This window comes from Stenella coeruleoalba (assembly GCF_951394435.1).
Source record: "Stenella coeruleoalba genome assembly, chromosome: 3".
Lineage (NCBI taxonomy): Eukaryota > Metazoa > Chordata > Mammalia > Artiodactyla > Delphinidae > Stenella > Stenella coeruleoalba.
The window spans coordinates 171,007,812-171,033,641 of record NC_137148.1 but is presented as its reverse complement, the minus strand read 5'-3'; the positions used below and the strand labels follow the sequence as shown (position 1 = coordinate 171,033,641).

Sequence of the window (25,830 nt, the reverse complement as noted above, 5' to 3'; positions counted from 1 at the left end):
CGCAGGGGGCCGAGACCCGCCTGGAATCTGCCTGCCGGTTCTGAGTTCTGCACACCTTCTTTCCTTCCATTTTCCCCCTGCCCCATCCCCGGAACGTCTGTTACACTCAGAGAAGGGAATGCGACGGTCTCGGGGCCGGGGCTGGTCCAACCTGAGAATTCCACTGGATCAGGCGGGCACCCGTGACCCCGAGCTTTTAGATGGCTTCTGGCCCATGGCCAGGGCTGGGGGTAAAAGCCTGTGGCACCCTGATTGAGCTGGGCCACCTTTCCCGGCTCATCACTTATTCCAAGGTCACTTATGAGCTGCTCGGGGCTCAGAACCAGGCAGGGAGAGTCTGCTCTCTGGGGACACAGGGGTCAACACACGTGGTGTTGTAAAGTGCTGTTTAATATGATGAAAACTTGGACCTGAGGAGAAACTTGCATCGACAAGACGCTGGATACCTTCTTCTTCCAAACCAAGCGCAAAAGAAACCAAAAAAACAAAAAAAAACCCCAAAACCCCAGAAGCGAAGAAAACTCAAAACCCAAGTAAGAAAACACCCAACGGGTGAGATTCTGAAGCTCTTGGATTCATTTCCTGATTGATTTGTTTTTGGACAAAGAGGTCAGACAGAGGGATGCTGGGGGTCCCAGGGGCCCGAACAGGGCGGCTGCATCATCTCACGCACTTGGCCGTCTCGGGGTTTAAGGAAGAGGCACGGGGAACCTTGACACAGAACACAGTCTCTCACAAGAAGCTCGGGAGGGGCCAGCAGCCTGGCTGCCTGACCCCACCTTCTGCCTGGACCCCTACACGTCGGGAGACCCCAAAACCAACAGATGTTACATGTTTCGGGAAGAAGAGCCTGCCCCCTTGCAAGAGAGGACCTCGACAGGGCAGGGATCAGCGTTCCCAGGCCGGCCTGTGGTCACCTTTGGCCAGATCGTTGGATGGGAGCAGCCAGGCAGGGACCACTGTGAACCGGGGAGAGACGGGTGTGGGGGCAGAGGGGGCCAAGTCTAGCGACGTTTGCAGGAAGCGGGTGGGGGGGCGGGGGAGGGAGACCCCTGGCTGTTAAAGTCGGACACTTTCATCACGGTCTCCAAGGCTCTGGCGTGTTCCTGGCTGACTCGGAGTGGGAAGGGTAAGCGCCAAGTGTCTCTCTGGTCCTTTCCTGAGGCGCCTCGGGGTCCTGGCAAAGCAACACAGCAGACGGTGGGCGGCTGGAGCCGATGGGCTGGGGGAGGCGCCTACTTTCGATCCGTCCTCCCCCAGCAACCCTGGAGGCCTTACCCCACCGACCCGATTCACCAGCACCCCTAGGAACGCCGTCAATGCGGTCTCACTCCTTGCAAACGGCAGTCGGCTCTGTTAACAGACATTGGTCAGGCCCACAGCCTGACGTGTACAGGACTGGTCCAACGATGGGGCTGCCTGTGACTGCCAGCGCCGGGCGCCCACGGGCCAAGACGCTGAGTCACAGTTCACCCGTTAGGCCCCCTTCCCCCTCTGAAGCTCTGGAGGGAGCTGGGGTACCCACAGAGCGACACCTCCATCACTTTTAGTTATCTTTTTTATTCTTTTCTAAATCAGGAAAGACTTTGGGGGCAACTACGAGGTGGCAGAAATCTGGAAAGCTGGTTGGAACAGCTACCAACTTGTCTTCTCTTTGGTGACCACAGGAAAAAACAGAGGAGACTTGAAGGGTCTCCCTAGGAAGAAAAGGACCCAGCAGTTCCCAGAGGGCCACAATCCCCCACCTTCAGCTGCACCTTCTCCAGAAACGCGGGGCTGGTTTGCCCCAGGACCGCTGCTCTATGAGAACCCTTCCTCTGCGACTTATCACAGATAAATATCGGCCTGTTTCAAGCCTTCAGGAAGTATTGGGGTTGTGGGGAGACTCACAGCTTCATCTTCAGAGAGCCTGCAGGAGGGGAAGCCTTAGAAGCAGCTCTGCCCTCCACCACTTCCTACTGCCCGATGGCCCAGAGGCGGCCTTCTCCGTTGGAGGTGGTACAGCCCTGAAGGCGGAAAGGCTGGGTCTCGGGCCTCGGACCTCATGCAGACCCCTGCAGGGGGCCTGGCTGGACACCCCAATGGCCACCAGGAGTCAGGACAGCCTCACCCCCATCATCTCATTTCCGATCAGCTGCGGTCAAACGGTTCAAGGCCCGAGACAGTGACGTGCCTTGGGTGGTCACTTCTGATTTGCTGGGCGAGCAGAGGTGACACAGAGCCACCCGCCCACATCTGTCGGCCTGCAGGCATAGGGGAGCGGGCCTTATTTGCAGGATCTGCTGGGGCTTCAACCACAGGACAGCTTGGAAACCCAAGGCTTCCTTTCTGCCGAGCGAGTGTCAGCTCAGGCTGCTGCGAGCTGTCAGAAGTCTCTGTTCCCCGAAGCACAGAAGAGGACTTGGGGGTCCCTCCCAGGGGGCAGGTCACGCACTGCTGAGGACAGGCTGCATGGCCCGAGGCTGGAGCCGCCGGGGCGGGGACCCCACGAGAGCCACCGGGCCCAATAGCTCTTGCGGGCCGGGACGGCCACCTCCAAGGGGCAGATGCCAGGCTGGGGGCACACACGCACCCCAAGGGGGCAGCCCCCTTCTCTTCTGGTGAAAGTCACCCACGGCTGGGGGTCCCTCTGAGGGCCTCGGAAAGGAGCAAAGCCAGTGCCCGACACCATGCCCGTCTCTCAGGGGTTGGGCCGCCCTCGCAGAGGCGCCCACCCCGGGCTGGATCAAGGCTGACACCCCAAGGACAAGGCACAAGAAGCACAACCGGCACGTTTGCTTTTTCTTTCCCTGTTTTGTTTCGGTTTTTTTCTTTAAACCTAAGGAAGCAGGTTCTGAGAAGACAGCGCAGCGGCGTCGGCCTCCCCGGGCCCAAGGGCCACGCGCGCATCCCCACGGAGGGGGCAGCCGGAGGGGTGGGATGGGGAGCGGGTCTGTCGGTGGCGGGACCGTCAGACAGCAGTGCGCGTGGGCGTGCTGGGCTGGTTCAGCCGCAGCGTTTTACACAACCAGCCGGCAAAATCTACTTCTTCCACCTCGGACCGCTTGATGAAGGCGTGGTTCTGAAAGGGAAGGAACGATGTGAGTGGCCCCGCCCTAGCTGGCTGGCCGGGTCCCCACCCCAGAGCAGGGAGGCCCGGGCCCGGGGCCACGCGGCCTGGGACGGGGTCTCAGGCGACGGGGGAGGCCACTCTATGCCCCCTGGAGCTCAGGGTGACGTGGGGTCGGCTCACCCTCTGTGGGGCGTCCCGGGCGCTGTGGGGTGAGGAGCAGCATCCCTGCCCCGACCCGCTTGACGCCAGGATCCCCCCGCAGGTGTGACAACCACACACATCCCCAGACGTGGCCCAGAGACCCATGGGGGCAGAGTCACCTGGGTGAGAACATCTGATCTGGAACCACGGAACTCTGAGGATAGCAAGTGCCCTACATGTCCTGTCCAGGCGGCAGCCACCGGCCGCTTGAGGCTCCTGAGCCCTTGAAACAGGGCCCGTGTGGCTGGAGAGCAGGATCGCGCCTCATCCGTCAGTTTAAGTAACTTTAACAGTCACCCTGACAGCGGTTCCCTTTCGGAAGGGCGGGGGTCTAGGCCTCCCACGTGACATCCACCTGTTATGCCAGCTGGGGAGGCGAGACCACCCCTACCTCCCTAAAGGTGGGCACAGGCTTGGGTGAAACACCAAACCAAGGGAACAGGACTCGTGGTCGGGAAGACAGTCAGCCCCACACGGCCCACAGTGTCACGCAGGCAGAGACGTGGATGTCGTCCCGCACTGTGTGAACTGCGTGGAGCTGGGCGGGGGGGTGGGGGGGGAGACAATGGCAGATGTCAAAGTTCACTCCCCTGTTCCGTGGGTCCGCATGTTCCACAGTGAACACGTGCTTCTTATGTCGTGTGTGCCCTGAACACACGTCACTGGACTCAGTAAGGAGCTTCTAGAAAGAGGCAGATGGACGCAGACCCCTTCCCACAAGGCACTCCAGGCCAGGCTCACTCTTGGGGCCACAGAAAACTGACTACAGCTGGGACACACAGGCTGCAGCCACAGCTAACAGAGGGGTGGGCTAGACAGGGTGCCTTCCTGGAGGCGGTGCCGAAGCAGAGGCCCACAGCTGGGGGGAGAGCACCAGGACATGTCCCAGAAGGAGAAGGGCCATCCTGTGCAAAGGTCCTGAGGTGGAAAGCAGGAGGGAGGCCTGGTGGAAGACATGGTGGGGAGGGGGGAGCGTGGTCCTGCAGGCAGGGGCACAGGAGCCCACCAGAGGGCGTGGCTCGGTTATTCAAACTACCGCATCATGACCACCCTAAGAGGCTCCTTCTCTCCTGTGTGGACACCTGAGGTTGACAACCAACGTCTCACGCCTGTAGCTGGCAGTGTTTTCAAACTCTTCGAGCCACAAGACGCATAAACAAGGGGCTGACTCAGCATCGGGGGTGACTCAGGTGGTCAGGCCTGGTGATGGAGGAAGAAGGCCTAACGTCCACAGTGGACATGGGCGGAAGGCACTGTGACGGTCACCCTGAGGCTGGCAGGCAGCCCTGCCGGGGGAAGGCCAATGCCGGAGACCACCTTGGTTTTCAAGGACGTTGGACAGTATGGGTTTAGAGGAAGGCAAACACCCCAGTGGTGCCCCCAACGCCTTGGACGCCGGCCATTCTGAGACACAGCCCTAGCCCCAGGCACACGGGCCCTTCTGTACCCGGGGGAGCTGAGAGGACCATGGCCACTCTGCATGGTGCCCTCCAGCAAGCCAGGGCGACCCACAGGGGTTCTCCAGCTTGGCCAGGAGACATCAGAGCCAGCTCAGGTGTCACTCAAGGCGAGGAGGGCCTGCCAGGGACCTCTGGAAGTCCAAAATCTGTGGGTATTACTCACCATGAGCATCTTCAGATCTGCTCGCTCTGCTGGGTTCTTAATTAGGCTGTGGGTTCCAGGGGGTGGGAGAGAGAAGACAGGCAGGCAGTCAGTGGCCTTGGGGGAAGAGGCCTGCATCCTGCTGCCCTTTCCTGCCTGGCCCCCGTGGGTGAGGGGCTCCACTGCCACCCTTGGGTGTGAAGCAGGATGCCCCGGGAGGGCAGGGCAAGAAGCTGAGACCAGGACAGGAGGGAAAGGGGAAGAGGGTGGGAAACCCCCCCACGCTGCTCCATCAGAGGCCCAATAGCAACCGCTGTTGTGGAAGCGGAAGTTTTCCCTTCACGAAAGAGGAACGGTCTAAAAGGTCTAAAAGGAACGGTCTGAAAGGCTGCTGCTCAAAGCAGTTCAGGGCTGAGTGGCAGTTCTTCAAACTGGCAACCTCACAGGGCACAGATAGGTTTACGGGGAGCGCTGGACGCACAGTCACAGGCTGGCTGCGAGGTACGCAACCCTGGGCCGCAGCGTCGCGTCCTGACGTGCAGGGCGCTCAACGGGCCGGCCCTCCGGGTCCACAGCCTGCTCGCCCGAGGCCGCGTCACCCAGACGCTTCAGAGGGTGGGAGGGCCACCCCCCAGAAACCGGCTCCGAAGGCCTGCCTAGGAGCCACGGGTTATGGGCTTGAGGGGTTAGGACATCGGGCTGCCTGCTGGCAGAAGGCAAGGCGGGAATAGCGTTATTTCCAGAGAGCCTGCCATCCTGGCTTGCGCGGGGTTTCGGGGACAAGCTGGGGGTGGCAGCTGGACGCCGTGACTCAGCAGCCTCGGTGGGGGGTTGGCGGGGGGATCTGGGTTCTCAGGTGAGCTCCAGTCCTGCCAGACGCCGCCACAGCCCGGCATCCCCGAGGCCCCGGTCGTCCCAGGAAGCAGGCCAGGCCGCCTGGCCCCTGCCCCACCCGCCCCGAGCTGGCGGCCATGGCGTCTTACCATTTATTTACAAACTCCTGGAAGTCCTGGGTGAAGATGCCGTTGGGCAGCTTGGGAGGAGGCTGCGGGCCAGGACAGAAAGGCGGGGGTGAGAGCTCAAGGATGCTTCTGGAATCAGGGAGAAAAGGCGCTTCCCAGCCTGTGCCTCTGAGGACAGCTCGGCACTTGTTGGGGACCCTCAGGATGCACCCTTCCTGGAGGCAGAGGGCGCCCACCACCCCCCTTCCAGCAACTTCCCCGGGCAGCCCTGCCAACTGGGTTGGCCTTTTCCCAGAGTTTCCTTCAAAAGCTCTTCTTAAAAAAAAAAAAAAAAAAAAAAAGCTCTTCTTGTTCGGGGACCACGACGGGCTCAGGAGTGAAGGAGAACAGGGCTCATCCTCATTTTATGGATGAGGGTGGTTACTCTTGACCACGTGCTACACGGTCTGGGCCACTACCCTCCGGAGGTGCTTGGAGAGAGCTGGGGGTCTGCCTGAAAAGAGGGGGAGCCTGAGGGGCCTGGCCCCGCACAGGTCCCGGGGTGGGGACAGCCGTGCGCAGGCTCAGGCCCCGTCCAGGAGGGCAGTGGGCCTTCTTCCTGCTCAGGGGCGGGAGGTGCCGGCGGCCTCCCTGGAAGGACGTGCTCACCGGGCCTGGGTGTCGCTGCCAGGTGCAGGGAGAGCTGTGTCACCGGAACCACCCTGCCCTGTTCTGTCGCCACTGACCCTGCTCTGAGCTGCTCACCTTAAGACCCAACCCTGGGCCAAGCTTGGCCACCCCAACTCCAAAGGGCCACTGGAAACACACTTCCATCAGAGAAGGGCCAGGAGGGTGACCCGGCCACGCCGAGAGGGAGGGCTGTAGGGTCAGGTCCTGCTCGGCCCTGTCTCAGCTGCAGGCCTGAGGAGCCCACTCCCATCCTTATGCCTGGATTTACCCATCTGTACAATGGGAGTATCCATGCTGCCCTCTCACGTGGTGGGGAGAAGGACTGGGTGGGCGCCCTGTGCCCCCTTCCCAGAGAGGAAGGTGATGCCTCAACTTTCCCTGAGGAAGTGGGATGATTTATGACTTCACCCACAGGGCCCCAGCGCTGGGCCATTGGGCTCAGAGTGAGAATTTCGGGTTCATCCCTGTGAAAAGATAAAAAAAAGAGCCCCCTGGGGAGGGGAGGTGTGCGCATCCTACTGGACTCAATGGTCTCCACAGCTCCCTGCGGCCCCTTCCCGACACAACCCACAGTCTACACATCGAACGCTCTTCTTTCTGGGGAACACTTTCCAACGGGAATGGCTTGATGCTGCTGCTGTGGAGACCCGCCTGCCAGCAGGGCCCCGGGCACGCACCTCGTTCACGATGTAGTCCAGCAGCTCAAAGATTGCCATGGCCGGCCGGCTGTCCATCCCATGACCTGCCCGGGGCAGAAGCAAAGACGGATGAGACGGGCAGGTGGGCACCGTGCTTCCGTCGGGCGGTGGGGCCTGAGCGTGCTGAACGCAGCCGAGCACCCTCTCCCGCACCCGGCCCAACCCAGAGGGCAGGCTCCTGGGCCCAGCTGCCTTCCTGGGAGAGGAACATCTCTCCTGAGCCTCTGGTGAATTAAAAAAACAAAACACCAGAACGAACAGGAACGCTTGTTGAGAAGGCACACATCTGGCAGGGGGCTGGGCTGTGCTAAAGCCGACCCCCTGCTCCCTGGAGTGGGGGGAGGGGCCACGGGGGGCCGAGCAGGCAAGGGCAGCAGTGTAACCTGGCACGGACCTGCGGGCTCAGGATGGTGGCTGGCTGGGATGGCTGACCCCTGTCCTAGACCCAGCTGGCCAGGCCCGCGTTTGGCAGCTGGACTTTCGCCTTCTGTCCCCTGTCCTGAAATGGGCACGTGGGCCAGGGCCGGGGCTGGGGGAGGTGCTGGCAGGCCGAGCGGCCTGGCACAGCGTCCCACTCCTCCCCGCCTGGAAGGTCTGAGCACCGTCTGGGAGTTGGGCTGGAAAGGGAGGGGCAGGGCCGGGGCCTGAGGACACAGATGTGGGAGCGGGGGTTCTCCCCTCGGAGGAAATCAAGACACCCCAGCAGTCTGGGTGCGGCACCAGGAAAGGGGAGGGTCTGGGCTTGAGAATACTGTGAAAACCGCCATCTGACGACCCAAGTATCCGTCAGCGGTAAATAGATACCACACGGTGGAATATTATGTGACCATAAAAAAGGAGCGAGGTACGAGGTGCCACGAGGCACCGATACTTGCCACGGTGTGGACAGATCTCAAGAACACAATGCTCAGTGAGAGAAGCCAGACACAGAAGGACACACAGGGTGTGTGATTCCATTGATGGGAAATGTCCAGGACAGGCAAATCCACAGACACAGGGATTGGGTTCATGGTTGTCAGGGGCTGGGTAGGGGACAGGGTTTCCTTTTGGGGTGATGAAATGTTCTGAAGTCAGATAAAGGTGATGGTCGGACAACCTTGTGAAGGTATAGAGGTCCAGTGGGTTCTAAGCCTGAATCGAGTGGACCATATGGTATGTGAATGCTATCTCAATAAAGCTGTGAGAAACCAACCAACCAACTGCAGTCCACTGCATGGGCCTTCGGGCTCTCACTCAATTCAAGTCTCTTCCTGTCACTTGACTTAAAAAATAAATAAATTGGGCTTCCCTGGTGGCGCAGTGGTTGAGAGTCCGCCTGCCGCTGCAGGGGACACGGGTTTGTGCCCCGGTCTGGGAAGATCCCACGTGCCGTGGAGCGGCTGGGCCCGTGAGCCAAGGCCGCTGAGCCTGCGCGTCCAGAGCCTGTGCTCCGCAATGGGAGAGGCCGCAACAATGAGAGGCCCGCGTACCGCAAAAAAATAAAAAAATAAAAATAAATCCCAGAGTCCTACGCGCCCCTTCCTAATTACACCACCTGAGCCATGACCCTCACCCCTCGCCAGCCCCCAACGTGGTGGAAGCATCGGCCTGAACCTCGCAGGTGGCTGCCTGAGGTACCGGGAGGCTCCTGGGAGCCCCGCTGCCCTCCCGTACCTCTGCTGTGTGCTGGGCTGAATCTAACCAGCCACCCGAGACCCGAGTCGAGTTGCCTTCACTTTGGGCTCCCTGAAAGGCCTGGCCCAACACAGCAGGACGGCCACTGCAGAGTCCAGGTGTGGGGCAGAAGACTGCCTGCTGGACAACCCTTTCGGCTTTTCTGTACACTTGAACGTTCTCGTGATAAAATGCTGGAGAAACCACCCGCCACCCCACGGCTTGGCTGAGGGGCGAGTGTCTCGACCCCGCCAGCTGGCAGCAACAGGTGCAGCTGCCCCAGACAGGACAGTTCGAGGCGTTGCTTGCAGCACTGTCCCCAGAAGCCTCAGGACCATCTGAGGACTGCTGACCGCAGTGAGCGCGGCCCAGGGGGACAGGTGGAGCTAAGAGGGGCCAGAGGGGAGGCAGCTGCTGTCCCCAGGCGCCACGTGCCCCATCCAAACCGGAAGTCCCAGTCTCAGGCCATACCGCTGATGGGGCGTCCGGGGGGTCTCGGCCGCGGCGAGATGCTGTGAGGCTCTCCTTCCGCGCCGTCGACCATGGGCCGGCCAAATATGGCCTCCAGCTCCTTGGCGTCCGGCGGGGGGATGGGGTACCTTCCAATGGACAGCTCCACCAGGGACAGGCCCATGCTCCAGATGTCTGACTGCACCGAGTAGTGAGTGCCTTGCAGCCGCTCCGGCTGAGGGGAGATGGGCAGAGACGGCCCGAGGGAGATGGAGGGGCGCTGGCACCCTAGAGTGTCCCTGTGGTCCCCCTGCAGCCCCATCCCGCTTAGGGACACAGCGGCAGAAAGCCATTCCGCCCCCTCCCTCCACCTGCTTCCAGCCGTGCTGACAGCAGCCCCTTAAAGCCCCGCAACCCAAAGTGCTTCTGGAGAGCGACCGACCCAGGAAAGACGCCGGAACGTCTCCTTCTCCCAACAATCCCAAGACGGACTTCTCAGAATCTGCTCTTAGAATCAGCCAGATGGGGACTTCCCTGGCGGTCCAGTGGTTAAGACTCCACGCTGCCAATGCAGGGGGCGCGGGTTCGATCCCTGGTCGGGGAACTCAGATCCCGCAGGCCACGCGGTGTGGCCAAAATAAATTAAAGAGATAAAAATGAAAATAAAAAAATAAAATCACCCAGATAGTGCCTAAAATAACGGAGGGCTAGTCGATTGGCTCAGAAATTAACTGACTACTCTCCCCGAGCGGACAGGAACCAGGCCGGCGTCTCCAGAGAGACAAAAACCCAGATGAGAAGATGATGGAAACTAGAAATTCGAAGGAGAGAACAAAGCCCGCAAAAGAAACTATACTACAGGGAGGGGCAGGCTTTTGGAAAAGCTTCTGGAAAACGGGGAAGAGCTAATGAGGGTCGGGGTGGCGGTGGGGAGGACGCTGGAAGGACTCACAGACATGTAGGACCGCGTGCCCACGAAGGAGTTGGCCATGGAGTCGATGAGCTGCCCGCTCACCCCAAAGTCGCACAGCTTGATCTCCCCTCGGGAGTTGACGAGGATGTTGGATGGCTTCACATCTGGGAGCAGAGCCGGTGGTGTGGACACTGCGGGTCGCCGTCAGCCCCTCCCGGCCCCGGGGCGCCCGTCCCCTTACCTCGGTGCATGATCTGGTGCTTCTCCCGGAGATACGCCAGGCCCCGCAGAACCTGCAGGGAAGCCGCAGGGCGGTGCCGTGAGGGGGACTGTCCTCTGGACAGGCCCGAGGCCCAGGCCGAAGTGGCCATGTGACATTGACGACATTCTTTGGGTGGGTATAGTCACCCACCTCCCCAACTCTCACACGGCCCCCCACCCTTGAGGAGGACACCGCTCTCCCCTTGTCTGAGGAGGGCCCAAGGCCCTGTCAGTAGGGCTGTAAGTGTCCAGTCAACTGCCCCGCCTCAGGGGTCACCCCAGCCCGAGAGGCATCCTCTGTTGAGCCCTTTGGTGCCGGGACCGTGCTCGGGGCCCCCAGGTTGACGGCGTGAAGGATACAGGGGCTGTTTCACCGAGTTAGACAGGCGACACTCGACGATGGCAGCACTGTGGGACAGTGTGTGCCTGGCGCCGTGCCACGGTTCCTCCTGCAACCCCCATGCCTGTATGGGGCACGGAAGTATCACCCCCACTTCACAGGCAAAGGGACGCCACTCACTCAGTCCCACAGCTGGTGGAGGCTGGCACAGGCACCTCTGCCTCTTTGCCCGGAGGCTGACGCCCACCACCGGCTTCCTGAGGCTCCTCGAGCCTGGCCGTGTGGAAGGGGGCAGAAGTAAGAAGAAACCCATGAGAACGCAGGGCCGGGAGCGCGCGCCCGCACGCACTTACCGCGATGCTGACCTTCCCCAGGATCTCTTCGGGGATCCTCTTGGCTTCTTTCAACACCTGGTCCAGGGAGCCACCGTCCTAGGGGCAGCACAGGAGAGAGAGGTAGAGCTGCCCTGAGCCGTCGCCAGGCAGGGCTCCCCAGAGGGACGCCAGAGTGGCAGGGAGGAAAACGAAGCATTTCCCTGGTTCCCAGAGAGCTGGTGCTCAATTTCCTCCACGGAAAACAGAGGCCAGACCACAGCCAAAGGCAACCCACTGGCTCAGAGCAGGGACTCCCGCGGCCCCGGCCACCTCTGGGGCCTCAGGAAACGGAAAGGGTGCCAGTGTGCTCGCCAGGCGGTCCATCCTTCCCGGAACTGAGGCCCGTGGCTGGACGGCGTGACTCAGCCTTCCTGAGGTTGCCACGGCAGCGGCAGGCGGGCAGTGCTCCATGAGGCCTGCGGCTGAGCCGCCCAGCTTGCAGCCCGAGCACCAGAGAGCGTACCTGAGCCAGACCCGCAGCTCTGGGCCTGGGTCCCCTCCCAGCAAGTCAGCCGCAGCCTCGGGAAGGGGAGCGCGAGCACAGGGGCGCCGCCTGCAAGTGCCCGGCACAGACAGAAGGCCAAGCCAGCTCCGCCAGGAAGGCCTGATAGCCGAGGGGCACGGGGGAGGGGGAACGATGGCTCGGCCCCCTGTCCTGCCGGTGTAGCCACTGCTCGCCACCCTGAAACTGGGATGTTCAGCAAAGGACGTGACACAGGGCACCCTAGTTGATCCCCTGACCAGGGCATGGCCCCAAATCCACAAGATAACGAAGAAGTGACAGAAACCAAGTATCTTGTGCAAGGTCACCCGGAAGCAAACCTGGAGACCAAAACCCCGGGTGTCACCGACTGGCCCAAGGCGCCTCTTCAGAGATGGGCTCCGAGGACACACCGAGGCCCCCCCAGGATGCCGGCAGACCGGAGCTGAGGCTCGGGCATGTGGTGGGAGGTGGCCAGCATCTGAACTCGCAGCTGGGTGGAGAGCCTGTTTTCTCTCCATGCTGCTCTAGGGCTCCTGTGGCCACCAGCTGTCCCAGGAGGCCTCTTATTCCGTTTGAGGGGGCGCGAGAAGCCTGCAGCCTCGGAGACGCCTGGTCCCCCCTCCCTGGCACTCTGCTCCAGCTGTGCTTGGGGAGAAGGGCCGCGGTGGGAGTTGTGGAAAACCCCAGGCCCTCCAACGCTTTGGGAACCCACGAGGGACTCTGTAGGCTAGCCCCAGCCTGAGGACGAGGGGGCTGTGCGTGCAGTGACGGCGGGTGCGGCCGGGGAGGAACCCACGGGACCAGGAGGTCCGGTGCACTTGGTCGGCAGGCTGCCCGGCCCAGCCCTGTTCTGCGTGCAGGGCGAGATGGGAATTCCACTTTTTTTTCTCATTTTTTGTTTCATCAACCTTAAAAGGGTTTTTTAAAAAAAGCGTTCGTGATCCCTGCTCCCTGACTCAGCTCCTCATACTCTGAACTTTCCGTAGGATTGTGGTATGTTTGCTGGACGACATTCAGGGAGAACGTCTCCGCAGCGACTACGGTGGGCCAGGCCCCAGGCTGGGGTCTCAAGGCGACTCAGGACACATCGCGGGTCCTCTCCACGCAGCCCCACTGCCACCCAGCCCCTGACGTCAGCGTGGTTCATCCTCCGTGGGGTGCAGAGCTGATCCAGAGCTTTAAGTCTATCTATCTATCTGGGGGCTCACATTATGCATACTTTCCTCTCGGGGGATTTTCTCATCCGGTGCATATATGCTGCTTTCACTTCTCCCCTGGAAAGCGGCCTGGTGTCATTCTTCACCTCCCCTTTGCTGACGGACGTGTCTGATTTTTCATTATTGTAGAACAAGGGAGTGCATTCTTCAGTAGATTTGACCAGGACCCAAGAAAATACCAAGAGCTGCCTCTGAGTGGTCAGTCGGCTGCTCCCTGGCCGCTCCAGCCCTGAGACACCCGCTGTCTGCTGGTCCAAGCCCCTAGTTTCCCCAGGAAAAGGAATAGGTCTGGGCACCGGGGAGCCGCCAGCCCCGCTGTTTCCCGTGCCCACAGGTGAGTTTCTCCTGTGCTGAATCGGGGCTGCTCGTCACAGCCAGCGGGCCTTTCTCACAAGCTGGAGCTGGAATCTACCCGGTGGGAGACGAGAGTCAATTCGTGCACGACCCTGCATAGAGACGAATGTGTGCCCTCGACAGGGAGAGAAATGGAGGTGATGCAGGAATTCGGGGAAACGGTGGCGGTGGTGACAACGTCACGGCTGACGCTCCGTCAACATTCGTGGACCAGCTCGCCCCGTCCTCATATCTTTGGCCTGACAGACAAGGTGCGAGACTCGTCCAGTCCCGCATGAGAGGTGGGGGGACTGCAAGCGTCCTCTCGCCGCCATGGGCGAGACCCTGCAGGGGACCATCGGGCACGAGGACACTGGTGTGGGTGGCACAGGCCCTCTCAGCGCTTCCCGTCATCTTGTCCTCCTCACGCCCTCCCCGCCCAGCAGCCACCCACCACTTAAGGCTCACCTCCGTGGACTGTAACCCGTCAGCAGAAAGAGGGGCGCGCGGGCCACACCCGAGCCCGTGTCCTTGCGTTTGTGTGCCATCTACGCGTTCCACTGTCGTCATATGCTCGCTATGAAAGCGAACAAGAAAAGCCCGACCGTGAAGCTCTGAAGGACGAACATGGCAAACAAAGAGAATCTAGCATCTCCCCTGCATCCCAGCGGTTCCGTCGGTGCGCTGCCGGGGTGCAGGCGCCTCACCTGGAACTGATGCTTTACACCCACCAAGAACGGAGGGGGAGGGGGTGGGGCTGTGATGCTGCCTCTTTTCTTTTTTTTAGACCGTGCTGTGTAGCACGCGGGATTTTAGTTCCCCAACCAGAGATGGAACCCGTGACCCCTGCAGTGGGAGCACGGAGTCTTAACTACTGGACCGCCAGGGAAGTCCCATGCTGCCTCTTTTGTACAAGGCCAAGAGGGGCCTCCAAACTCTCAGGGTATTCAGGGAGCAGGGATGGAGGTAGCTGAAGTGGGGACGAGCAGGGGAGGAGGGGGGGAAGGGGAGAGGGAGGGAGAGAGACAGCACAGAAGAGGCTCCCCTCAGACCACAGCGATGTCACATCCTTTTCTCGCCCTGATACTCGTCTGTGCAGTGTCGACCAGGTGGGTGGGCAGATACGACTGCCCTCTCCCAGGTGGGGAAGGGGCTCCCATGGGGCAGTGCCAGGCGGGAATCAGGCAGCCAGGTTGGGGCAAGGCAGTGGGGGAGCCCTCCCCCCGGCCCACATGCATTCCTCGCGGGCTCTTGCTCAAATTCGTTTCCTGCCTTCGTTACAAAACCATCAGAGGGGACGGCAAGCTGGAGGCGAGGCGTAACCACAGCCACCCGCCAAAAGCCACGCGGCATCCTGGTTTTGCAAGGGCCCTGAGGGCCGGGGCCTGAACAGCCGGGAGCGGGCAGGGCCCTACCTGACAAAGGAGGCATGGCAGAGGGCCGGCGGCATTTCCTCTGGGGGCCTTCGGCTCTGACCACTTCTGCTTTCGCGTTACACCTGATCCCACCCACTTCTGAGCCTCGAGACCAGAGCTCCTTAATGAGGGGGCACATCAGAATCAACCATGGTTTAAAAGAGATGGGCGGCCGCCCTCCATGGCAGAGGCCTGGTCCCATGGGTCTGAGCTGGGGTGCAGACCCGGGTCCCCAGACCACGCAGAGGGCACTTGGGAAGGAGGGATCAAGTGTTTAGTCGCACAGCCCGGCGGCGGGCCTCAGCCCTCGGGCATGCCTGCTTAGGTGCAAGGACTTTCAACGTTGCATTACTCAGAAAGCCGCGGGGACCGGAAACAACCTTAGTGTCCACCAAGAGCGTTTCATAAATTACCCAACAGGTACGCAGGGACGCCAGGGCGCTAGACGGAGGGGAAAAAGACGGAGCCGGCTCTGTGCCAACAGAGAGTAACGTCTACCATGGATCCGGGGAAAAAGCAACGTCGGGAGGAGGGTGTCTGGCGCTTAAGAAACAAAGGGGTCTACATGCACACACGGCTGCACTGCCTCGTCCACCTCCAAGAGGGTCCCCCGGGAACAGGACGGGGACTCCGGGGTGGGAGGGGAGGCGCCCCGGGCCCCGCCGCACTCACCATGTGCTCCATGCAGATGCTGATCTCGCCGTCGCTGTAGAAGGCCCCATAGAAGCCCACGATGTACGGGGAGTTACACTCATGCAGCACCTGCAGCTCACGGATGATCTGGTTCCGGATGGCTGGCTTGATCTCCAGGTGGATCAGCTGCAAGGGAGAGGGAGGCGGGGTCAGGATCGGGCCACTGAGGGGGGCCGGGAAGGAAGGGTGTCTATGTACCTGAGAACGGGGAACACACACCCACACACAGACTGGAGCGGGAATGTTCACAGTAACCGGCTTCACAGCAACTGAAAGGTGGAAGCAACCCAAATGCCCTGAATCAACGGAGGAAGGGACAGAAAAATGTCTCTCTACGCCCTGAACATCACTCAGCCGTGAAATGGGGTGATGCACAGACACTCGCTGCGATGTGGATGGACCTTGAGAACATGACGCTCAGTGAGAGAAGCCAGACACAGAAGGACACATGGTGGGTGACTCCACTGACGGGAAATGTCCAGAACAGGCAAATCCACAGAGAGTGCATTCCTGGCTGTCTGGGGCTGGGGGACAGGGGAGTGACTGCTGATGGGGATGGGGCATATTTTTGGGGTGATGAAAATGTTCTAAAATTGATGATGGTGATGGACGCACAGCTCTGTGAATATACTAAAAATCAGTGTATTAAATACTCTAAAAGGATCGTTTGTATGGTAGGTGAAGTACATCTCAATAATGCTGTTTTACAAAAATATATCATCAGAGGCAACATTATTCACTTGGTTACAGGGGGAGCTCTGTTAATCAAATCATACAAAGGGCCAGCCTTTCCCAGGAGCAGACCAGGTAATGCCCTGTCCGATGCGGCAATTACTTCACCTCTGCCCCCCTCCGCCCCTTGGGTTTTCTGGATCCCTTCCCACCCCTGGCCTAGAGAGAACAGATAGCCTTCCACTGCCACCCTAGGATCCTAGCTCCCCTTCCCCTTGAGTTCAAGTCAGCAGAGAGGACTGCCACCAAATTCATCGCAATATCTGGAAAGGTTAGAAAAGAAAGGATCGTCCAGAGAGATGCAGAAAAGACAGCTGACAGACAGCCAAGAGCAACGCCCAGCTACAAACCCCAAATAGCCAAGATCCCCCGTACAGCGGGGGAGAGTCAGGCTGCGGGTGCACGTCCTGGTTCCTTCGAGTCCTAGATGCTACAGCCATGGTGATAAGACAAGAAAAGCGTGCGATTTCCACCTGTCCATCAGAGAGGCGGAACCAGATCCCCGGTACCTGAAAATGACCACTATCAATTCAACAGACATTTCTGTAGAGTCAGTTACACTCGGGGCTGGTGACAGGGAGAGACAGCACAGATGGTCCTGCTTGGAGGAGACGCACCACCAGGAGAGGGAGAGACACAAGCAAAACAACCCCGCTGTGGTGGAGATGCTGATGGAGGAATCACAGAGGGGGGTCCAGGGCTCAGGCGACACTCAGGCCGGGCCTCGAAGGACAGGTGGGACTCTGCCAGATGGACAAGGTGGGGTGGGCATGCCGGCGGAAGGACAAAGAGCTGCCTGTTGGCGGGCTGTGTGCCGAGTTCATGGGGGCACGGGGCGTGTGTGGGGCACCAACGACCTTCAAAACCTTGAGAACTGCAGCAGCTCCCAGCGAAACGGTGCCTGGTGCCTATGCCGCCCCCAGGCAAAACCTCACGCCTACACATGAAGGTTCCCCACCTGACCCAGCCTGCAGAGCAGAGCTCTGGCTGTGGGCCCTGGGACACCGCACCGGCCCCTTGGCCACCACCAGCGGGACGGTGGAACACACCAGAACCCCAGGTGCTCTGTCCTCCATCGGCCGCCCCTGTGAGCACGTGCACGCAGACCCGCTTGGAGAGGGCGAAATGAGGGTCTGAAAGCCAAGTGCTGCCATCCGTGTGCAGCGCGGCAGGTTCATCCTGCAAGCCAGGCGGGAGGGCACAGCGAGGTGGACGGTGGGCAATGCCAGCGTCAGGACCATCAAGGCCCAAGAGAAATACAGCACGGGCCACCAATTTAATTTTGAATCCTCTAGCTGCTGCGTTCAGAGTACAGAGAGACAGGTGACATGAATTTTTCATGTATTTTGTTGAAACTCGGTGTAGTGTATCAAAAATTGACTGTTTGGACGTGAGGGCGATGTAAAAATATTAATGACTTTTTCACACGGAGCCCGTGAAACCTGGTTTGTGTTTCTGCACGTACGGTGCGCCCTGTCTGACATCGACTGTGTTTCAAGGGCTCGGCCACTGCGTCTGACCAGGGGCAGCCATCGTGGACAGCGCCGCTCTCGACAAAGAACTTCAAAGGAGCCGCAGATGAATCACTGGGGTGGTGGGGGTAGAGAAGCAGAAGTGGGGGAGTTGGACAAAACTGGGCAGATCTGGACAAATCCCAGGGGTCCTGGAAGCCTGGAGTCAGGGCCTTAATGTGCATAAGGCCAAAAGAAGTCAGAGGCTTTCCAGAAAAATATGGTAAAGAACGGATGCAGGGGCAGCTGCCATGTGAAGTGAGCCTCATGGATTACCTACGAACCACCACTGAGGGGGTGTGGAGAAAAAGCAGGAATGGGACGAGGGCCACGTTTCTGAGCACTGGTGCTTGCGATTCGCCCTGACGATGATGACCCATAGGGGTTGGAGAGTGGCGGTGAGAACTGCCCCCATTGGGCTGACCAGCAAGTTCAGGTTCAGAGACTTAAATGACGCCCCCAGGGGCACACAGCTGGTGAGCGGTCAGGGAGGGTTGGGGCCTGGCTCATGGAACGCCAAACAAAACCCACGCTCTTTCCACGGCAGCACCTGGGCCGTGCGAGCTCCAACAGCTGGTTAAGTAAGTACGGTGCTAGGGGTTCAAACCCCATCTAGGAGTCTAAGGGTGTTCCTACTGCAGATTGGGGCATTCGAGTTAGGGATGGGGGCAGGGGGCACAAACTAGGTAAAGAGGGAAATGGATTGCGGAGGCGAGGCCTTGACAGCTTCCACTGGGTCAGCGTCAACTGCAAAGGGAGGACCCGAGAGGGTTCAAGCCCAATTCAGACACCGACCCAGCTAAGCCTCAGTTTCTCAGTAAAACAGAGCTGTTGGCCCATGCAAATGAGAACGTGTGCACCGGCTTTGACCCAGGGCCATCACTAGAAAGAAGGCAGCTAGGGTTAGGATGTGGCCTTGGGCAGGTTTGTAACCTCCATTCTGGAAGCATGCAGATGCCGAGGGGAGGGAGACACACACACACACACACACACACATACACACACGCACACACACACACACATACACGAGGCTGAAAACACATCCCTCCGCTCAGAGCACAGGGAAGTTGGGAGAGCCCCACAGGTGCAACACGGTCACCGAATTCTTCGCGGATCTCTGCCGGTCCCACTGACGCAGAGGTTGTGTGCCCAGGGCCCCGCAAGGATGCGGGAGGAATCGTGACACCAGACACGAGTTCAGAGAACATTTACGAACGGACGAGACAGTGGAAATGGAGCCCGGTTCTTGCGGGTCTTAGGGACCTGGTGTCACTGCTCGTGTCGTAGTGGTCAGGATAATCCCCTGCCCATCACAGGGGCTGGAGGGACGCCGGCCCACAGCAGGATCTGTGCAGGCCTTCCAGAATGTGTGGAATTCCTACTCGGCTTCCCAGGAATTCGGAATTCCACCCAAGGTAGTGGAGGAAGGACGGAGGCCACTGTTTCTCAAAAACCACTTTGACATGTCAATTTTCCCACCTGTGTCCTCAGCTGAATACAGGCAAACAGAGCTCCTGGGAGAAATGGCACTCTGGGAGCCCTTGACCTCCGCAGACCGGCCGAGGGCTCCAGGGCCACCAGGGAGTAAATTCACGCCCTGAATTGCATGACTCTGGGTGCGGCTGCACAGGCCACAGGCAACTGGAAGGGGTTACAATTGATGGGGAACAAAATCTGAGGTTCACTCCCCCCAGTTTTTAGAACTTTTTTTTTTTTTTTGCCGTACCACACGGCATACGGGATCTTAGTTCCCTGACCAGGGATCGAACTGGGGCCCTTGGCAGTGAAAGTGCTGAGTCCTAACCACTGTACCTCCAGGGAATTCCCTTTCTTAAAAAAATTTTTATTCTATTATTATTTTTTTTTTGGCCAAACCGCGCAGCATGTGGGATCAGTTCCCCGACCAAGGATGGAACCTACGCCCCCTGCAGTGGAAGCTCGGAGTCTTAACGGCTGGACCACCAGGGAAGTCCTCCCTTTTTTTTTTTAAACCTTTTATTTTGAAAGGATTATGCAAGCACAGGAAAGCTGCAAAAACAGCAGAGAGAGTCCCGTGTGCCCTTCACCCAGCTTCCCCTGGCAGTGACGCTGTCTGTGACTGAGGCCTGTATCACAGCCAGGACACAGACATCGGGGCAGCACCACTAACTAGACTACACCTGGGCCCCCCAGGTTAAACCCGGAAGCCTTACTTCGCAGGCTTTCAGAAAGCCGTAGACAAACTCTCAGATTTCATGGTTATACAAGGCACGTCAGCAGCCACCTGAAAGAGTCCTGGCTGTCCTGAGAACCCTCCGACCCTGACGAGCACTCTGACCTGTACACTCTGTTCCCAAGTCCCTGCCTTCCATCACCGTCTGAATTTCACGTCTGCCCTTCCACTCCCTGTACCCTGGGCGATGGCAGACCAGGGATTTCGGGGGTTGCTCTGGTTTTGAAAAGGCTGCCTGTGGTAAGCAGACAGAAATAGAAAGCATGTGGCTGTAGGTTTCAGGAGGGAGGGCGGGGCTCTGGAGGCAGGAGGAATAGCTGCTGCACTAACCTCCCCCCCGCCACACGGAAACCGAGTGCATGGTTCCCAGGAAAGGCGGGCCCTGCGCAGATCCCCCCGGGGACCAGGGTGGTCAGGTTTCCAAGAACGCAATTTGGAAACTATGGGACGATGGGCTTCCAGAAAGGGGGCTTTCTATGTCTGCAAGAACACGTCTGTGGGAGCTGAATCACGTGTCAACTCAACGTCCCCCAGTCACGTGTGCAGGAGCCACCATCCCCAGGTGGTGACCTCCTCTTCTCCACTCCCGATGTCTCTCAGGGACCCTTCCCTACATGTAGCAGGGAGGCTGCACTGCGGCACAGGAGCCCCGATGAGGGACTTCTCAGCACCAGGGTTTGCACTGAACAGGGAGGTGATGGTTGATTTTGTGTGTCCGCTTGGCTAGGCCACGGTACCCAGCTGTTGGGTCAGATGCCAATCTAGATGTCACTGTGAAGGTATTTTTTAGATGTGATCTAACATGGAAATCATCAGACTTTGAGGAAAGCAGGTGATCCTCCGTAAGTGGGTGGGCCTTATCTAATCAGTTGAAGGCCTTAAGAGAAAAGACTGAAGTCGCGCTACCCCCACCCCCCGCAAAGAGAGGATTCTGCCTCCAGATTCCCTCTCTCTCTCTCTCTCTCTCTCTCTCTCTTTTTTCTTCTTTTTAAATTTTTTGGCCACACTGCAGCATGCGGGATCCTAGTTCCCTGACCAGGGATCGAACCAGCGCTCCCTGCAGGGAAGCCCCTAGGACTCTCTTTGGACTCAAGCTGCACCGCCAGGGAAGCCCCCAGACTCTCTTTGGACTCAAGCTGCACCAGCTCTTTCCTGGGTCTGCGCCCACTGGCCCGCCCTACAGATTTCAGACCTGCCAGCCACCACGGTCCCTGAGCCAATGCCTTAAAGTACCTCTACCTACCCCACACCCTACACACCCCTAGTGCTTCTGTTTCTCTGGAGAACCCTGGCTACTACAGGTGGCTCGGGTACCCCGTTGCCAAGGAACCGCCCTCCCCCACCCCACCGATGTGGCCGTTGCTACCAGCAGCCAGTCCTGGTCGGCAGGGCCTTCTGGTTGTGAAGTCAGGGGAAGCCCGGCTCTAAGGGGTCTCGATTCTCCTCTCTTCTGTCTGCTACCCTTCTCAAGCCAGTCTGTTCCCGGAAACCTGAATTTCAGACATCCCGCAAGGCAGGGGGCGGCCTCCAAGAGAAGAGCTGCGTGGGACCAGGCTGCATCACCACATTCTAACTAGAACCCACGTTGGTGGGGGTGGCCTCTGAGCCTGGGAGCCCGTCAGAAGGCAGAGGCCGGCACCCTTGAGGCCCCTCTCTCCTGCTGCCAGGGCACCTGTCGCCACCGCTCGCACCCGCAGAGTACGGGGACAGAGCCGTCACCCCACCGCCAGCTGCCTCTCACCTTTCTTGCCATGATGAGGCCCGAGGGTCTGTGCTGGACCTTGGTGACCACCCCACCGTTCCCGGCTCCCAGCTCCGAGATCCTTTCAAAGTCATCGTCCTTGAGCTCCCCGACCTTGGCCTTCTGGGTGAGGAAGGCTTCCAGCCGCTTCTTCTGCTGCTCGTCAAGTTCTAGCTCCTCTAGCTTCTTCTGCAGGTCCACCAAGTTTGCTCTGCGGAGACCCCAAGGGCGAGGGTTAGCCAAGACTGCATGTGCTACCAAAAGATGACTCAGCCCGAGCCGAGGTCACCGTGTGTCCACTGCACATTCCAGGCCTGGGGTTTGTAGCTGGGAGGTGAATCAGACCTGATTCTGGTGCTTGAAGGGCCTACGATCTCATGGGAAAGAAAGACCACCCGCAGACACACAGCTGAGGTCCCTGAGAACTGGGGATGCCGTCCCTCTCCCCCACTCATAAAGGTTAGGAGACCTCAGAACCTCGAGGACCAGCTCTAGCTCAGTGGCCCTGCTCTCAGACCCGGGAGCCCTTCCTCCTGACACAAGAGCTCTGGACCACATGGGAAGGAGACAAGGGAACCGGAGATACAAGCCTGGGGGTCGGGGAGTGAAGCCCCAGGTCAGGACACCTGTCTTTCACAGGGATGGAGGAGCAAACTCATTTGGAGTGGCCTCAGAGCAAAGAACTAGAACCAAGAGGCAGATGACAGAAGCCGTAGCATCTGTGCCTCTAATTTACACGAATTACACAGAGGCATGGGCGGAGGAAAGGAGAGGGGCATAATTTAAACAGTGCAGACAATTCCAGGGCATTCCTTTCCAGCAGCATGCTCTTATTATATCTTGAGCGTTACTGTAAACAGTAGGCATTTATACGTACATGCATTCCTAGAGCTGGTTATTAAAAACCAACCATGTGGGACTTCCCTGGTGGCACAGTGGTTAAACATCTGCCTGCCAGTGCAGGAGACACAGATTCGAGCCCTGGTCCGGGAAGATCCCACATGCTGAGGAGCAACTAAGCCCGTGAGCCACACCTACTGAGCCAGCGCTCTAGAGCCCGTGAGCCTCAACTACTGAGCCCGCGAGCCACAACTACTGAGCCTGCACTCTGGAGCCCGCGAGCCACAACTACTGAGGCCCGCGCACCTAGAGCCTGTGCTCCACAAGAGAAGCCACCGCAATGAGAAGCCCGCGCGCCGCAACGAAGGGTAGCCCCCGCTCGCCGCAGCTAGAGAAAGCCCGTGCGCAGCAATGAAGACCCAACGCAGCCAAAAATAAACAAACAAACAAATAAATAAATGTATATAAAAACCATGTATACTGCACTTTATTGGGTGATTTCAACGAACTTTCAAAGGACAGGTTGACAGTTAGCTATTTTCACGAGTGCCTTGACTCTGAACCAAATCCTGGAGTAAAACACTGTAACAGGAAGGTAGACGCCAGCTCAATGCTCAGTGCGCACGAGCACTAACCCGAGGCTGCCCAAAAGAAAAAGAACGTGAGCTATGTATGCAATTTTTAAAATTTCTAGCCACGTTAGAAAATGTTTATCTGGTGAAATTAGTTACTCTGGAATATGTATTATACTTACAGCTCCCCTGAATTTGGACAAACAAGCCACATTTCAAGCGCTGGCTGTGGCCAAGGGCTCTACCCAAACAGTGAGTGCAGCTCTAAGGGAAGTCACTAGAGGAGAATGGGCCACCTCCAGAGGTCCCCACTCACCACTCTCCAGGGCACTTAAGCCAAGGTTTACCGCCCACCTAGGGGAGACCCCCCCGGGGGAATTCAAGCAGGAGACGAAGGGGGACACTGGAGTTCTGGCAGGAAACTTCCAAGGCCCAAGTTCAACCATGACTTGCCTACAACTTAAAGAGATGTAAGCAAAAGGGCACACAGGAGCAAGATGACCTGCCGCTGGGTGATGTCACCTGAGCTGGTACCTCGAAGAGATTGTTGGGAGGTAGGGGGCTAGGTGCCACTTCCTGAGCAGGTACAAGAGCTTTAACTCCCACAATCCTCCTGGGAGGCACCTCTCTTGTAGACCCAGCCCACCCAGGAGGGACAAGGCTCAGAGGCTCAGTAACCTGCCTGAGGGTCACAAGGCAAGGAAGTGGCAGAGGCTGGAGCAACACCTATGCCCTTCCAGCCTGCAAAGCCTGTTCTCATAGTAGTGGTCCCCTGAGCCAGGACCTGGATAAAGGGGGAACAAGAAGGACACCGATGGACAGAGAAGGAAAGGCAAAGGAAGGAATGTATGTGCCACGACCCCTTCACCATAGGAGTGAAGAGGCAGCTCTTGCAGCCAGACCCTCAGACCCTGGAATGTGTCCAGCCTGGCCTATGACATCTAAAATGCATTCTGGAGTCAGCTGATTAAGCCATTTTACATTTCATGGCAACTCCACTGTGGTTATTTAAAAAAACCCTGGAATTCCAAAGGCTGGCTTCTTCTGGGGGAATTCTTGAAGGGATGGAAATCACAAATCACATTAAAACAAAAAGAAAAAAAGAGAAGAGAATATGATGAAGGAGATGTCTCGTAAGAATAAGTGGAGTTTCTGAGAATCAGGAACACGTCCCCACATTGAGCTGCACCCTCGGGGACTGAGAAAGATGTGAACTCACACACATATGCATCAAGGCGCTCCTCCTTCATCTGGTCGCAGGAGGCCAAGTCCCCTGAGAGGCACCAAACATGCCATTCGCCCATCACACCTGGTTCTCATGGGTCACACCACAGGCAAGGCGCACGGCACACAGATCCCGGCCACAGACCTCTGACACCAGCCTGGCCGCTCCGGCATGAAGAACGGGAGTGGGGAGGTCATAGGGACATGCTCTGGGGCCAAGCGGCGTGACCTCACACAACGCAACTCTGCCATCAGGTAACCCCAATGCCCCGTGCTTCTTTCTCTGTCCCCTTCCTTCCCCTCAAGTCCTCCTGTCCCCCTCAGTTGCCTCAAACCCAATCACACTTCTCTAGCCCCTCAAGGCTTTGCTAATCCATTCGATCCAGAATCTCTGTTCATCTGCTTTCAGGGGTCCCAGCAGGCTCCCGACTTCTTTCCTGCTGGGTGCCCAGTTCTCCCCACCCCTGCCCCTTCAAATCCCCCTCGCTCCTTGTTCCCCCCCAAGCCTCTATGCCTCCTCCAGGCCTCCTAACCACTCTCCCCAGGTTCAGCTCCACCCTCCACCAGCAGGGTCTTCTCAGGCTCCCTTCCCCCCAATTCCCTGAGGACCCTCCCCACCCCCTCAGGGATCCCTCCCCACCCTCAAATCTCTCAGGTGCCCCCTTCCCCTTTTCCTGGACCTCCTTACCCCATGCTCACTCCCAAGAACCCCGCTTGCCCCATCCCCTCCTCTCAGGAACCCCACGTGCCACCGTTCTTGGAATGCAAGGACCCCCCCCCCCCCCCGCGCCTTTCCCCGCACATCACTACTCAGGGACTCCTCCTCCTTCCTCCGATTTCACTATTGCGGACCCCTGACCCATCCTCTCCCCTCAGAAACCCTCCCATCATCATCCTGGCTGCACTATTTAGGGCGCCACATTCCGGTCTTCTCCCCGCAGGGACCGATTCACTTACTCTGAGACGCTCCATCCCATCTTCTCCCAGCAAGAACCTTCCCCCAGCCCGATTTCACCATTCAGGGACCTCCCTCCCGCCGACAGCGATACTCCGAGCCCCTCACCTCTCCTCTCCTCTCAGGACCCCCTCCCCGACCTTGCTACCCAGGGCCCCCTCCCCTCCTTTCAGGGACCCCCTTCCCCGATCTCGCAACTCTGGGACCCCTCCCCCGTCCTTCCCACCCAGGGCCCACTCCCCCGTCCTCTCATCTCCTCGACGCCCTCCCCCGACCTCGGTACTCTGGGACCCCCATCCCGTCCTCTACCCGGCCCTGGCCCTGCCCACTCACTCGGAGGCGCCCTCGCTGGTGGGGGACGGGCCCTCGGCGATGGCGGGGTTGATGGTGAGCGCCGGCAGCACCGGCTTCCTCCGGGCCAGCATCGGGGATCCGAGAGCCGGCGGCGGCGGCGCCTCTAGCCGGGGCCCATAGGGGGCGGGCCGGGAGCGGGCGGCGCCGACGCGAGCGCGGGGCTGCGGCCGCGGCCTAGGCCGGCGCCGGTGGGGCGAGGATGGGCGGCGCTGCGGATCGGAGCCGAGAGGCGCCAAGGGACGCAGGGGCTGAAGCCGAGGGATCGGGGCCACAGCAGCCACAGAGGCCGGACCGAGGCTGACGCTGCAGCCGGAGCCCGGGAGGCAGAGGGAAGGGAGGGGGAGCTACGAGATCGCGGGCCTCTCGCGATAA

The 25,830-nt window shown here is 59.2% G+C and overlaps 1 protein-coding gene across 1 annotated transcript; it reads right to left on the bottom strand.

Moving 5' to 3' along the window:
* Positions 1-1,357: 1,357 nt before the first annotated feature.
* Positions 1,358-25,791, bottom strand: MAP2K2 (mitogen-activated protein kinase kinase 2). The gene is made up of 11 exons (XM_079917515.1): positions 25,438-25,791; positions 21,514-21,724; positions 15,297-15,443; positions 11,155-11,232; positions 10,442-10,493; positions 10,240-10,364; positions 9,309-9,522; positions 7,164-7,228; positions 5,839-5,900; positions 4,877-4,922; positions 1,358-3,061 (listed from the first exon to the last, which is right to left on the bottom strand). The coding sequence occupies exons 1-11, from the start codon at positions 25,527-25,529 to the stop codon at positions 2,951-2,953; spliced, it is 1,203 nt and encodes a 400-aa protein (XP_079773641.1). The 5' UTR covers positions 25,530-25,791; the 3' UTR covers positions 1,358-2,950.
* Positions 25,792-25,830: the final 39 nt, after the last annotated feature.

Coding starts and splice junctions, on each gene's coding strand:
- MAP2K2 (XM_079917515.1), bottom strand. CDS start 25,529: ATGCTGGCCCGGAGGAAGCCGGTGCTGCCGGCGCTCACCATCAACCCC. Junction 9,523..10,239: donor GCACGCGGTCCTACATGTCT/GTGAGTCCTTCC, acceptor ATCTCCCCTCAG/CCGGAGCGGCTGCAAGGCAC. Junction 3,062..4,876: donor CAGATCTGAAGATGCTCATG/GTGAGTAATACC, acceptor CTTCCCTTTCAG/AACCACGCCTTCATCAAGCG.